Source organism: Pristiophorus japonicus, chromosome 22 (genome assembly GCF_044704955.1).
Source record: "Pristiophorus japonicus isolate sPriJap1 chromosome 22, sPriJap1.hap1, whole genome shotgun sequence".
Taxonomy (NCBI): Eukaryota; Metazoa; Chordata; class Chondrichthyes; family Pristiophoridae; genus Pristiophorus; species Pristiophorus japonicus.
Window position 1 is genome coordinate 25,293,903 of NC_091998.1, and position 15,981 is coordinate 25,309,883.

General features: G+C 46.0%; 1 protein-coding gene across 1 annotated transcript in view; it reads left to right on the plus strand.

Annotated features, from left to right (window-relative positions):
• The window catches only part of LOC139234721 (microsomal triglyceride transfer protein large subunit-like), a 157,209-nt gene that overhangs the window by 111,930 nt on the left and 29,298 nt on the right, over positions 1–15,981 (plus strand). Inside the window, exons 10-11 of the mRNA XM_070865403.1 lie at positions 5,971–6,078; positions 9,269–9,481. Coding sequence (XP_070721504.1) covers positions 5,971–6,078; positions 9,269–9,481 — 321 coding nt within the window. The remainder of the gene's footprint in view (positions 1–5,970; positions 6,079–9,268; positions 9,482–15,981) is intronic.

Below are 15,981 nucleotides of genomic sequence, written 5' to 3' on the forward strand. Positions count from 1 at the left end.
CACTGTAGTGTCCCTGCACCTCACTACAAACTCACATGAGGCATAGAAATTTCAGACAAGGTCACTCTGTGACCTTCACCTTTATTGCCAGGACCAAGGAGTGCTGACCCTGGGTGGGACCTCCCCTTTTATACCTGGAAACCCAGGTGAGGAGTATCTCCCGCAAGTTCACCCCCTGTGGCCAGGGTGTGCATTTCTAGGGTACAGATACAGTGTACATGAGTTACAGTTACATGACTATGTCATTGCAAGATGGTTAAATACATGGCAATCACCATGGCAACTTTGTGGCCTTCAAGGAGGCTCTTAAAATTAAATAGTTTTTTCAGGTGCCGGGGTGCTATTAGGCACCTTTTAAACACTTTTAAATATTAAAAAATATTTAATTCACTAAGAAACTGACTACTGTACACCAGTGAAACTAGTAAATGGTTCTGTATAGTTGTTTTAAAGTAATTTTCAGTGATTTAAAGTTGCTCACGGATGGTGAATTGAACACTGATTAAAAATGCTTATTTTTGGTGACAAATCCATTTGTGGCTGTCTGAATCAAACTGCACCAGGTTACCACTCTTAAATATGTCAAAAAGTATTTTTTAATGCAAATATTTTTAAAATTCCGTTCTAAAATGCAGCCCTGTTGCGCTGGTTCATGGACGATTTTTGGTTTGTGGTTATGCAAATTAGTTTAAGCAGAAACTGGAATCATAAAATCAAATGGGAAAACTCGCAAACTTTGAGTGCACTTTGTGCCCGGATGGCTGATTGGGGTCGAGTTTCCACTTTGGGCACAGTGTGTCTGTAAGTGCCTCTGGGAAAACATCTGCTTCAGATCTTCTTTTAAAATGTTAACAACTCTAAGAGAACTACGTTGTTTAAAAAAAAGTTCAGAATGTTAAAATAGCAATCTAATTCCAACAACGTGTTTATTAATTTTTACTAATGATTGGAGTACAGAACTAACTGTGCTTTAACAAATTTAGAAATTACTTACTGTAAGCATCAGAAGAAACTCAAATCTGCCCTTGAAAGAGTTACCTTTGAATCCGTGGCTGTGACTATACTGTGAAAGTAATTACTTGTCTATTAAACACTTCGGATGTCCTGTGGATATGAAATGTTATATTGATGACAATTTGTACTTTCTTTCATGTATCCCATTTAGTTCAACTTCCTGCCCATGAACAGTTACTGCCAGAGGCTTTGAAAGTGCTTGGTTCAGAGTAACACATTACTTTCTGCCACACAACACCTGCCCTAATAATGAGCGCTCGTGAAAGAAAATGTTGAAAGTCTGTATATAAAAAAAAGTATTGAATAACACTCGTCAGGGTTCATTTCAGCTTATATTCAGTTTATACGTAATCAAGAGGACAAAGCTTATTCGGTAACCCATCCACCACTTTAAACATTCACTCCCTCCAGTATCGGCGCACCGTGGCTGCAGTGTGTACCATCTACAAGATGCACTGCAGCAACAGGCTTCTTCGGCAGCACCTCCCGAAGGTCCTGCGACCTTCCCCATCTGGAAGGACAAAGACAGCAGGTACATGGGAACACCATCACCTCCAAGTTCCCTGCAAGTTGCACACTATCCTGACTTGGAAATATATCACCACTGGGCCAAAATCCTGGAACTCCCTCCCTAACAGCACTGTGGGAGTACCTTCACCACACGGACTGCAGCGGTTCAAGCAGAAGGCTCACCACCACCTTCTCAAGGGCAATTAGAGATGGACAATAAATGCTAGCCTTGCCAGCGACGCCCACATCCCAAGAATGAATATTAAAAATGTAATGTTGTTCTCCAGATCAATGCAGGATTCAATTTGAAACATCAGCAGCTCAGCTATTATCAGATATCTGTCACCATGGCCACAGTGAAGGAGAATGTGTTTGAAATTGTTCCTATGCCGAAGGAGATAGGGAAACTATTGTAACAGACAAGTTTTGTAATTGTTTTATATTCAATTTGAGCCTGAGGGTTTGATTTCCTTGTTCCAAGCTGTCTCTTTTTTTGCTCCCTCCACCATAGATTCCATTCCCCAATGCTTTATGAACAGGAAGGTCCCATGTAAATGCTGCAGGTGTGGGGTAATGGGTCTCCCATGCTATTTCCTGCTGAGCGGCCTCCTGGGTGATGAATGCCCTCACAAACTTGATGTTGGGTGTTGCCACGCAGCACCTGAACCCTCAAAGGGGTGGCCAGCAAATTTTGGGCGCGTTCTGGTTCGGAGAGGAGAGTCCATAGGTGCAGCAAGACCAGAGTGTGCGGGCGGGCAGGCTCTGGCTGTTGGCAGAGAGCTACCACCGGTAGCTGGCTTCACCGCTGAAATTCCTGACCTGCACATGACCTCCCTATTGTCATGTGCAGGTCAGGTACATGACACCCACGGCATTTGAATGAGTCAAACACAGAAAAAACAGGCAGCTTCAGCAGATGTCGAGACAGCCACAGGCTGGGGTCAGAGAATATGATGACAAATTCTCTGTGGAGACATCTTAGTGTAGTGTCCTTAGTGATGCCATAAAGAATATATCACACTTCCCAAACTCCAAAATGTTTAAATAAAATTATTTACTGCTTGTCTAATCCTCCAAATGTTCAAAATAACATTCAACGCCCAGATACAGATAGGATTTGCTGTCATCCATGTTGGGGCGAGAGGAGAGTGCGAGGGTCGTTGTCTCTTTAAAACATTCCCATTTATTTTGGTCAGGTGATGTTCTGTGTTCTGCTCATCTTTGAAGCTTTGTTCTGTACCTTACGTTTAGTTCTTTGACTAGAGGAAGAAGCAGAAACTCAACTACTAATGCAAGCAGCTCTAACACGGAGAACAGCTCTGTACGGCAACAGGCCAGGAAAGCGGCAAGTTGCAGGTGATCATTATACGTGGAGGTTGAACTTTCAAAGAGTAAGGAAGGTCATGGCGACCTCCACCATGACATCAAAGTAGTAAAGGAATTCTTTCTGAAACTCTCAACATCTTCACTGCTCATGACAATTTGGAGCACAATGGGATCAAAACAATGATGCAAACTGAAGTTCCTCACAATACCATCAAAAGAAACATAAGAACATAAGAAATAGGAGCAGGAGTAGGCCATACGACCCCTCGAGCCTGCTCCGCCATTTTATACAATCTTGGCTGATCTGATCATGGACTCAGCTCCACTTCCCTGCCCGCTCCCCATAACCCCTTATTCCCTTATCGGTTAAGAAACTGTCTATCTTTGTCTTAAATTTATTCAATGTCCCAGCTTCCACAGCTCTCTGAGGCAGCGAATTCCACAGATTTACAACCCTCAGAGAGAAGAAATTTCTCCCCATCTCAGTTTTAAATGGGCGGTTCCTTATTCTAAGATTATACCCTCTAGTTCTAGTCTCCCCCATCAGAGGAAACATCCTCTCTGCATCCACCTTGTCAAGCACCCTCATAATCTTATACGTTTCAATAAGATCACCTCTCAATCTTCTGAATTCCAATGAGTAAATCCCCAACCTACACAATCTTTCCTCATTTTTCAACCCCCTCACCTCTGGAATGAACCTTGTGAACCTTCTCTGAACTGCCTCCAAAGCAAGTATATCCTTTCGTAAATATGGAAACCAAAACTGCACGCAGTATTCCAGGTGTGGCCTCACCAATACCATGTATAACTGTAGCAAGACCTCCCTGCTTTTATACTCCATCCTCTTTGCCATAAAGGCCAAGATTCAATTGGCCTTCCTGATCACTTGCTGTACTTGCATACTAATCTTTTGTGTTTCATGCACAAGTACCCCCAGGTCCCACTGTACTGCAGTACTTTGCAATCTTTCTCCATTTAAATAATAACTTGCTCTTTGATTTTTTTTCTGCCAAAGTGCATGACTTCACACTTTCCAACATTATACTCCATCTGCCAAATTTTTGCCCACTCACTTAGCCTGTCTATGTCCTTTTGCCGATTTTCTGTGTCCTCCTCGCACATTGCTTTTCCTCCCATCTTTGTATCGTCAGCAAACTTGGCTACATTACACTCAGTCCCTTCTTCCAAACCATTAATACAGATTGTTATTAGTTGAGGTCCCAGCACTTATCCTTGCGGCACCTCACTAGTTACTGATTGCCAACCAGAGAATGAACCATTTATCCCCACTCTCTCTTTTCTGTTAGTTAGTCAATCCTCTATCCATGCTAATATATTACCCTCAACCCCGTGAATTTTTATCTTGTGCAGTAACCTTTTATGTGGCACCTTGTCAAATGCCTTCTGGAAGTCCAAATACACCACATCCACTGGTTCCCCTTTATCCACCCTGTTCGTAATGTCCTCAAAGAATTCCAGCAAATTTGTCAAACATGACTTCCACTTCATAAATCCATGCTGACTCTGCCTGACTGAATTATACTTTTCCAAATGTCCTGCTACTACTTCTTTCATAATGGACTCCAACATTTTCCCAACCACAGATGTTAGGCTAACTGGTCTATAGTTTCCTGCTTTTTGTCTGCCTCCTTTTTTAAATAGGTGCGTTACATTTGCAGTTTTCTAATCTGCTGGGATCTCCCCAGAATCCAGGGAATTTTGGTAAATTACAATCAGTGCATCCACAATCCCTGCCCTACTTCTCTTAAGACCCTAAGATGCAAGCCATCAGGTCCAGGGGATTTATCCGCCTTTAGTCCCATTATCTTACTGAGTACCACCTCCTTAGTCCCTTAACTATCCACTGTTGGGATATTGTTAATGTCCTCTACCATAAAGACTGATACAAAATATTTGTTCAGAGTTCCCTATTACTAATTCCCCAGTCTCATCCTCTCAGGGACCAACAGTTACTTTAGCCACTCTTTTCCTTTTTATATACCTATAGAAACTCTTGCTATCTGTTTTTAGATTTTGTGCTAATTTACTTTCATAGTCTGTCTTCCCTTTCTTAATCATTTTTTTAGTCATTCTTTGCTGGCTTTTAAAAGCTTCCCAATCTTCTGTCCTCCCACTAGTTTTGGCCACTTTGTATGCCCTTGTTTTTAATTGGATACTGTCCTTTATTTCTTTCGTTAGCCACGGATGGCTATCTTTTCTCTGACACCCTTTCCTCCTCACTGGAATATATTTTTCTTGAGAGTTGTGAAATATCTCCTTAAATGTACACCACTGTTCATCAACCGTCCTACACTTTAATCTATTTTCCCAGACCACTTTAGCCAACTCTGCCCTCATACATAAGAACATAAGAAATAGGCCATTTGGCCCCTCGAGCCTGCTCCGCCATTTAATACAATCATGGCTGATCTGATCATGGACTCAGGTCCACTTCCCTGCCCGCTTCATAGTCTCCTTTATTTTAGCTCAGTACGCTGGTTAGAGACCCAACTTTCTCACCCTCCAACTGAATTTGAAATTCAATCATACTATGATCACTCATTCCAAGGGGATCCTTTACTAGGATATTGTTTATTAATCCTGTCTCAAACACTATATTTTGGCTCATGCAGTGGCCCGGACACTCCAAGGCGGGAATCCTTTCCCAAGTTCCCGCTTCTGATGGGTAGCCTTACCCATTGGAGATTTAGGCATTACTGCCCACAATCTTCCATTGTGGGCCGTGAGTGCTCGAGTTTCCGATAGTCATAGTTGGTTGGCTAACCTCGTCGCTCAGCGCAAACTCAGAAATTCACCCTCTTGAGCTTTAACTTGGTGGTGTCATGGCACAGTAATAGTTAATAGTTTTCAGTTTAAATAAACACAGGAGTGCATGAATCCAGGAGGATGATATCAATTTGCTCAAATTTAGAATACGGGTAAATGACAAGTCAATGATCTGAGCCTCTTTCAGAGATCTAGATGTGTTGGTTGTTTTTCAACTGAAGTTCGACTGAAAGTAATTGGTGAACCAAGATGAGTGTTTCGTGGGCCTTCCACAGGTTTTATTGAACCGTTGTTGTGAACACTAATCTGATCGGTGTGTTTCCTTTAAAGGCGAAGCTTCAGGGTAAGATTGCAAGCAGAGAAATCCAAGAAACCACCGTGTCAGTGATCGGAGCAGTGATTGGCAAGATGTGCCAGAGGAACCTGTGTAAACTCGAGGTTAGCAGATTGAATCATTGACAATCAAGCTTTTTTACACAGAGCGGATAAGATGGGTTCCCTGTAGGCAAAAACAGAAAGAGCTTGTGATTCTGTAGCGCCTTTCATGACCTCAGGATGTCTCACAAAGCACTTTGCAGCCAATGAAGTACTTTGGAAATGCAGTTAGTTTTAATCTATGGAAATGTAGAAGGCAGTTTGCGCACAGTAAGATCTCATAATCAGCAATGAGCTAAATGACCAAATAACCTGCTATAGTGAGGTTGATTGAGGATTAAAGGTTGACCAAGAAATTGGGAGAACCCCCTATTCTTCTTTAAATAGTACTATGGGATCTTCCGATCCATTTGAGAGTTTAACATCTCATCCAAAAAATGGTACCTCTGACAGTGCTGCACCGATGTGTCAGCCTGGATTGCGTGCTCAAGTCTCTGGAGTGGGAGTTGAACCCACAACCTTCTGACTGACGTGCTACCAAGGCTGACATTTAAAAGTAGAAAATGGGGCAGAAACAACAAAATGTTAAAAGATACGGCTATTCACATTGTGATTGTTTGACGAATTACTGCGGTGCAGCAGACTACTGAGTATGCTTTAACCGGCCATGAAGTAAAATTGTGGTTTGAATATAATCATCATCATCATTATAGGCGGTCCCTCGAACGAGGATGACTTGCTTCCACGAGAGTTCACTGATGTTTCAATGAAGGACCCGATGTTCCTGAACTCCAATTGAGGGGGTGGAAGATGCCTGTCTGTGGATTTTTTTTTAACGTGTGGTGACTGTTGCACATCAGCCGCCATACGGGCTCAACAGAGCTAGGCCTTTATCCATCGGCAAGGATTAACCAGGACGACCCGAGACCTGCTCTGCTGCACAGACCTAGTGTGCACACATATCACAGTGTGGGCTGGCCCGTGCTGCCCCTGGGCCCTCAGCTCTTCTGGGCCCCGAACCCTCATTCGCTGCACCTTCGCCCACAGTGTTCCAGGGCCTGCCGCCCCAGCTGTATAGATAGCCCTGACCTGCGGTGGTGTTCTCACACAGGTCAGGGCGTCCCACGGTGTTCCACGAACATCGAATATAATCAGTGAACAGATGATGGTTATTTTTCTACCCATTTTCTTCCTTACATCTCTAACCACATCCATGTCAGGTAAGTGGAAGGTTAAATATCTCAATGTTGGCAGTAATTCCTGCCTTACCATTCACAGTGCTTAACATTCCCGCATGTTGGAATCCCGCGCCTGCCACAGTACCGAAACGGCTCCCATCAAAGTCACAAACGACATCCTGTGTGACTGTGACAAAGGCAAACTATTGCTCCTCATCCTTCTCGTCAGTAATTCCTACTCTTGACCTGCAATGTGGCACTTTTGAAAGGTGTGGCAAGGGGGCTGCCTTCCTGACCGATTTTCCCATCCCTTTCCCTACCTTCCCAATTCACCCAACAGCAACAGGCAAATGTACCCCCAGGAGACTTTGAATGGAATGAAAATGCTTTCATAAATGAATGGGGTTTGATTCGAAATGTGATTTGCTCATAAGACTCTTTCAGTATCCCTCAAATACAGTCCATGCGTCCCCATCCCAGCTCAGAGTGCTCTCGCGACATGATTTTGTTCAGCGGGGAGATTGAGGTCGCTGGTTGCAGCGTTTTTTGTGTGTCAGTCATGGCTCAGTGGCAGCGTTCTTGCCTGTGAGATAGAAGGTTGTAGGTTCAGGACCTACTCCAGAGACTTGAGCATAACATTCCAATGCAGTACTTTGGGCGTGCTGAACTGTCAGAGGTACCGTCTTTCGGATGTAAGGTTAACCTGCGGCCCTGTCTGCCCTCTCGGGTGGCCATAAAAAATCCCCAGGCATTATTTCAAAGAAGAACGGTGTCCTGACCAACATTTATCCCTCAACCAAGATCAATCAAAAACAGATTATCACATTGCTGTTTGTGGAAGTTTCCTGTGCGCTACCGGCTCCCGCGAAATTGCGCAGGAGTTAGCGAAGGCGTGACCGCACTAGCGCCTACCCCTCTCCGCCGGTAGCGCCCCGGGCCGCTGCACCTCCGGTGATGACATCATTGCCGGAGACCCCTTTCCGCCCCACAGCGGGCCCCCTCCGCCCCTTGGCGGAAATTGGCTAGCGCCCTGTGAAGCCGCCGCGGGCAACACCCGCGCGAGTTGCAAACCGAGCCGGTGACCCATCGCGGGGCAAACCACCATTTTTGTTTTTTCCCCCTCCCTTGGGTCCGAGCCACCGTCGTGCAGCCCATGGCCCTGGTGGCCCAGTGGAGGACATCAAAGGGCCTGCAGAGTTCGCGAAGGGGAGGGGCGTTGGAACACGTCGCGCCACGCGGAGAGGCCACGTAGTGCTCCCGAACCCGCCCCGAAGGGAAGAGAAGTCCCGCCTCACTTCGGTTACCACAGTACTGCCCCCAAACGGGGTGTAACTGAATTCCGCCCCCATAGTCTTTAATTTTTAATTCAGAATATGTCACCCTAATTAGTCACCAATAAGCAGGCTGAGGAGGAGAATGCTTTATCCCTTTTAAAGTCATCCGAGGAGGAATCTGGCACCATCACAAGGTACTGAACATCGTTGACAAAGTACTTTATAGTGCAGGCTGGTAGCTGAAAGTATCAGATGACCTAGAAACTCCAAACTCGATCTTACTCAGCTCCCGAACTGAGTTGGGTGGAGAGGAGGGGCGAGACGGATGGGATGACTAGACTTTCCCTAACCACCAGGAGAGACAGTAGGGAATGATCCTATTCCTGAACACTATTCTGCAGGAAAGTTCAAGCATGAAGCATCAGGGGAATCCAGGGATATGGGGATCGGGTGGGAAAGTGGAGTTGAGGTCGATGATCAGCCATGATCTTATTGAATGGCGGAGCAGGCTCGAGGGGCCGCATGGCCTACTCCTGCTCCTAATTCTTACGTTCTCACACTTCAGCCTTAATGCCCATCAGTCAAATAATTTGCCAACATTCTCAGTCCAGGATCACACCGGAATTGTGATCACTTGGAAGAGGTACTGGAGGTTGGCATCCCTCATGGAACTGGTACAACTCAACACTGTGTTTGGGGAGGGTGCCGGGGGTAGGGGGGGGGGAAGGTGAATAATAAGAACGTGAAGCTAGGGATAAGCAGCACCCCATAACCTGGCCTTATGTTTGTCATTGTTCACAGGAAGTCGAGACCGCAAAGAAAGTGCTCTTGGACGGGCTGAATGCAGCTAAAGAAGAGGCGGATGTAAAGATGTACCTCCTCGCCCTTAAGAATGCATGCCTTCCAGAAACCATCCCACTCTTGTTACAGTACACTGAGTGGCAATCGAGCTCTGTGGCAGCTCTTGCTGTGACTGCACTGCAGAGATTCCAGAGTGTCGACATCACTCAAGAGGTAAAATCACACACAATGGGGTCCATCTTGACTTTGTGGGCTGCCGCCAGTTCCAGCGAATAATTGGTTCATGCCACGCCACCCCCCCTCCGCCCCCCCTCCGGCCTCACTTAAATCTGGCAGGCGAGCCGTGGGTGTCAAAAAGGCCTCCCGGTGCTACTCACCAGATTAAGCCGTAATGTTGCCCATCTCCGCCCCTGCCTCAGCCCATCTGCTGCTGAAGCCCTTATCCATGTCTTTGTTACTTCCAGACTTGACTATTCCAACGCACTCCTGGCCAGCATCCCATCTTTCACCCTCCATAAACTGGAGTTCATCCAAAATGCTGCTGCCCGTATCCTAACCCGCACCAAGTCTCTGTGTCCTCGCCTCTCCGTATCTCTAACTTCCTCCATCCCTGCAACCCTCTGAGATCACTGCGCTTCCCTGATTCTGGCTTGATTTTCCTGCACATCCCTCATTTTCATCCCTCCACCATTGGAAGCCAGGCCTTCAGCTACCGAGGCCCGAATCTCTGGAATTCCTTCCCTAAATCTATTCGTCTCTCTCTCTTCTTCGAGAAGTTGCTCCTTAAAACCTACCTCTTTAACCAAGCTTTCGGTCACCTGCCCTAATATCCCTTTATGTGGCTCGGTGTCTAGCTTTGTTTGATCATGCTCCTTTTACTACGTTTAAGGCGCTATATAAATGCAAGTTGTTGCCCAGGCCTCAAAATTGGGCTGGGTTGGCCGCATGCAAGGTTCATTTTGGGGGAGGGGACTGTTCGCAGTTGCGGTAGGTTGGGGTCCCAGGGCAGCAGTGGGCCACATTCTTTTTGTAGGCCCTGGAAAAGCACTCCTGCTCCTCCGGGGCCCATGAACATCATTTGAGACTTGCCTTTGGTGCATCCGTCGCCCGTGGAACTGGTCGGAGTGTGCACTGCGCAGTTCTAACATAAAATGGCAATCGTGGTCCTATTTACGTCAAAGGACCCCGATTTGCATATTAAAAGCCTGAAACAGGCGAGCGCTTTGGCCACCTGGCAGTAGGCCCCTTTCAAAATGGAGCCGGCCGCATCGCTGGCGGTAACAGGGAGCGAAGGGTACTGACCCCAGTTTGAGGCAGATGAGGGCCAACCCCAATTGTTCAACATCCTCGGGTTTTGAAATAAGTGGCTATAGAGATAGTGGGGGCGCAATTGTCCTCTTTTGCAGCCCCATTACCACCTTTGGGGGAGCGCTAATGGAGCACAATGGCGCTCTCGCCCAGGGAGGGGGGCGCTACCGCCTCCCGGGAAGTTGCCCCAGAGGTTCGGGGGCGCTGTCCCGGCAGCACTGCGCCCCGCGATTAGTGCACTGGGCCGGCACGCAACCAGCGATGACGTCATCGCTGTGCACGCCGATCCCGTAACGCCCCACAGGAAATTACCCCACGGGTCGCAAAGCTGGCGGACATCCGCCGCTGGTGTGTCCTTAAAGGGCAGGCGTTTAGCGCCCTGGGCTGCCATTTTTATTTGTCAGCAGACTCTTGGGTCGGCCCGACAGTGACAGCCCTCGCATCGACCGGGCCGCCATCGTGCAGCCCGGCGCTCCGTTTTGGGCGCCTGGCTGTTGGCTGGGTTAATCACGTCCCTGGTAGCCCAGTGGCAGCCACCAAAGGGCCTGCAGAGTACGCAGCGGTCCTCCCCTTTAATTACCGCCCCAGGAGCGCCTCACAAAGGGAGCGGAGTGCCGCAGACAATGAGGGGCGTACGGCCCAATTCCACGTCAGGGGCGGGACCTCTGGGCCAGATGCAGGAAGTCCTGCCCCCAGAAGGTTACCGCCCTCCCATTTGGGGCGAAGGGCAATTTCTGGCCCAGTGGATGCATTAGTTGTCATCTCCCAAAATGTCATAGATTCTAGAATGGGAACGATAGCATAGTGGTTATGTTACTAAGATGAGTAATCCAGAAGCCTGCACTGATAATCTGGAGACATGAGTTCATTCTCACCATCTGGGGAATTTAAATTCAGTTAATAAATTAATCTGGAATTAAAAAGCCAGTACTAGTAACAGTGACCATGAAATGACTGGATTATTGTAAAAACCCATTGGGTTCACTAATGCCCTTTCGGGAAGGAGATCTGCTGTACTTACAGTTGGCTGTCCTGGCCTACATGTGACTCCAGACTGCCCTCTGAAATGGCCTAGCGAGCCACTCAGTTCAGGGCAATTAGGGATGGGTAATAATTGCCAGCCTTGCCAATGACGCCCACATCCCATAAATGAATTTTTAAAAGAACAGTTCCCGCGGATTGGAAGGTAACTAATGTAACCACGCTATTTAAGACAGGAGGGAAAGAGAAAATGGGGAACTACAGAACAGTAACCTGTCATCAGTAGGAGGGAAAATGCTGGCATTTATTATTAAGGTCTTGGTAACAGGGCACTTAGAAAATAATAATTGGTTTGGGCAGAGTCAATTGGATGGATTTATGAAAAGGAAATCATGTTTGACAAATCTGTTAGAATGTTTTCAGGTTGTAGCTAGCAGAATAGATAAGGGGGAACCAGTGAATTTTCAGAAGGCATTCGATAAGCTGCCACACAAGAGGTTATTAAACAAAATTAGGACTCATGGGATTGGGAGTAATATACTAGCATGGATTGAGGTTTGGTTAACGGACAGAAAACAGAGAGTAGGAATAAACGGGTCATTTTCGAGGTACCATAAGGATCAGTGCTGGGGCCTCAGCTATTCACAATCTGTATCAATGATTTGGATGAAGGGACCAAATGTAATATATCCAAGTTTGCTGATGATACAAAGCTAGGTGGGAATGTAAGTTGTGAGGAGGATACAAAGAGGCTTCAAGATGATATAGGCAGGCCAAGTGAGTGGGCAAGAACATGGCAAATGGAATATAATGTGAAGTTATCCATTTTGGTAGGAAAAATAGAAAAGCAATGTATTTTTTGAGTGTTGAGGGATTGGGAAATGTTGGTGTTCAGAGGGACCTGGGTGTTCTTGGACACGAATCACTGAAAGTTAACATGCAGGTATAGCAAGCAATTAAGAAAGCAAATGGTATGTTGGCCTTTATTACAAGATAATTTGAGTATAAGAGTAAAGATGTCTTACTGCAATTATATAGGGCCCTGGTGAGACCACACCTGGAGTATTGTGTACAATTTTGGTCTCCTTACCTAAGAAGGATCTACTTGCCATTGAGAGAGTGCATCAGACTGATTCCTGGGATGGGGGATTGTCCTATGAGGAGAGATTGAGTAGACTAGGCCAATATTCTCAAGTTTAGAAGAATGAATAGAATAAAAGGAAAAGGAGGTGGGGTAGCATTGCTGGTTAAGGAGGAGATTAAGGCAATAGTTAGGAAGGACATTAGCTTGGATGATGTGGAATCTATATGGGTAGAGCTGCAGAACACCAAAGGGCAAAAAACGTTAGTGGGAGTTGTGTACAGACCTCCAAACAGTAGTAGTGATGTTGGGGAGGGCATCAAACAGGAAATTAGGGGTGCGTGCAATAAAGGTGCAGCAGTTATAATGGGTGACTTTAATATGCACATAGATTGGGCTAACCAAACTGGAAGCAATACGGTGGAGGAGGATTTTCTGGAGTGCACAAGGGATGGTTGTTTTAGACCAATATGTCGAGGAACCAACTAGGGGGGAGGCCATCTTAGACTGGGTGTTATGTAATGAGAAAGGATTAATTAGCAATCTCGTTGTGAGAGGCCCCTTGGGGAAGAGTGACCATAATATGGTGGAATTCTGCATTAGGATGGAGAATGAAACAGTTAATTCAGAGACCATGGTCCAGAACTTAAAGAAGGCTAACTTTGAAGGTATGAGGCGTGAATTGGCTGAGATGGATTGGCGAATGATACTTAAGGGGTTGACTGTGGATGGGCAATGGCAGACATTTAGAGACCGCATGGATGAACTACAACAATTGTACATTCCTGTCTGGCATAGAAATAAAAAAGGGAAGCTGGCTCAACCGTGGCTATCAAGGGAAATCAGGGATAGTATTAAAGCCAAGGAAGTGGCATACAAATTGGCCAGAAATAGCAGCGAACCTGGGGACTGGGAGAAATTTAGAACTCAGCAGAGGAGGACAAAGGGTTTGATTAGGGCAGGGAAAATGGAGTATGAGAAGAAGCTTGCAGGGAACATTAAGACGGATTGCAAAAGTTTCTATAGATATGTAAAGAGAAAAAGGTTAGTAAAGACAAATGTAGGTCCCCTGCAGTCAGAATCAGGGGAAGTCATAACGGGGAACAAAGAAATGGCGGACCAATTGAACAAGTACTTTGGTTCGGTATTCACGAAGGAGGACACGAACAACCTTCCGGTTATAAAAGGGGTCGGGGGGTCTAGTAAGGAGGAGGAACTGAGGGAAATCCTTATTAGCCGGGAAATTGTGTTGGGGAAATTGATGGGATTGAAGGCCGATAAATCCCCAGGGCCTGATGGACTGCATCCCAGAGTACTTAAGGAGGTGGCCTTGGAAATAGTGGATGCGTTGACAGTCATTTTCCAACATTCCATTGACTCTGGATCAGTTCCTATGGAGTGGAGGGTAGCCAATGTAACCCCACTTTTTAAAAAAGGAGGGAGAGAGAAAACAGGGAATTATAGACCGGTCAGCCTGACATCGGTAGTGGGTAAAATGATGGAATCAATTATTAAGGATGTCATAGCAGTGCATTTGGAAAGAGGTGACATGATAGGTCCAAGTCAGCATGGATTTGTGAAAGGGAAATCATGCTTGACAAATCTTCTGGAATTTTTTGAGGATGTTTCCAGTAGAGTGGATAAGGGAGAACCAGTTGATGTGGTATATTTGGACTTTCAGAAGGCGTTCGACAAGGTCCCACACAAGAGATTGATGTGCAAAGTTAGAGCACATGGGATTGGGGTAGTGTACTGACATGGATTGAGAACTGGTTGTCAGACAGGAAGTAAAGAGTAGGAGTAAATGGGTACTTTTCAGAATGGCAGGCAGTGACTAGTGGGGTACCGCAAGGTTCTGTGCTGGGGCCCCAGCTGTTTACACTGTACATTAATGATTTAGATGAGGGGATTAAATGTAGTATCTCCAAATTTGCGGATGACACTAAGTTGGGTGGCAGTGTGAGCTGCGAGGAGGATGCTGTGAGGCTGCAGAGCGACTTGGATAGGTTAGGTGAGTGGGCAAATGCATGGCAGATGAAGTATAATGTGGATAAATGTGAGGTTATCCACTTTGGTGGTAAAAACAGAGAGACAGACTATTATCTGAATGGTGACAGATTAGGAAAAGGGGAGGTGCAAAGAGATCTGGGTGTCATGGTACATCAGTCATTGAAGGTTGGCATGCAGGTGCAGCAGGCGGTTAAGAAAGCAAATGGCATGTTGGCCTTCATAGCAAGGGGATTTGAGTACAGGGGCAGGGAGGTGTTGCTACAGTTGTACAGGGCATTGGTGAGGCCACAACTGGAGTATTGTGTACAGTTTTGGTCTCCTAACCTGAGGAAGGACATTCTTGCTATTGAGGGAGTGCAGCGAAGGTTCACCAGACTGATACCCGGGATGGCGGGACTGACCTATCAAGAAAGACTGGATCAACTGGGCTTGTATTCACTGGAGTTCAGAAGAATGAGAGGGGACCTCATAGAAACATATAAAATTCTGACGGGGTTAGACAGGTTAGATGCAGGAAGAATGTTCCCAATGTTGGGGAAGTCCAGAACCAGGGGTCACAGTCTAAGGATAAGGGGTAAGCCATTTAGGACCGAGATGCGGAGGAACTTCTTCACCCAGAGAGTGGTGAACCTGTGGAATTCTCTACCACAGAAAGTTGTTGAGGCCAATTCACTAAATATATTCAAAAAGGAGTTAGATGAGGTCCTTACTGCTAGGGGGATCAAGGGGTATGGCGAGAAAGCAGGAATGGGGTACTGAAGTTGAATGTTCAGCCATGAACTCATTGAATGGCGGTGCAGGCTAGAAGGGCCGAATGGCCTACTCCTGCACCTATTTTCTATGTTTCTATGTTTCTATGAAAAGTGATCTTATTGAAACATACAAAATTCTTATAGGGCTTGACAGGGTAGATGCAGGGATCACAGTATCAGAATAAGAGGTCGGCCATTTAGGACTGAGATGAGAAATTTCTTCACTCAGAGGGTGGTGAATCGGAATTCTCAATCCCAGAGGGCTGTGGAGGCTCAGTCTTTGAGTATACTCAAGACAAAGATTGATAGATTTTTGGATATTAAGAGAATCGAGGGATAGACAAGTGGAGTTGAGATAGAAGATCAGCTATGATCTTATTGAATGGTGGAGCAGGCTCGAGAGGCCGGATGGCCTACTCCTGCTCCTATTTCTTATGTTCCAAATGGTGTTATTTTAAAGCTACACGTAACCAATTTAAAATAAATCCGATCTGAGCATTCAGTCTTTATGTACTTATAATGCACAATTAAATGTGTGGAATGTGTTGGAGGAGTCTTGTAATGGTTCATTTAGGATTGGA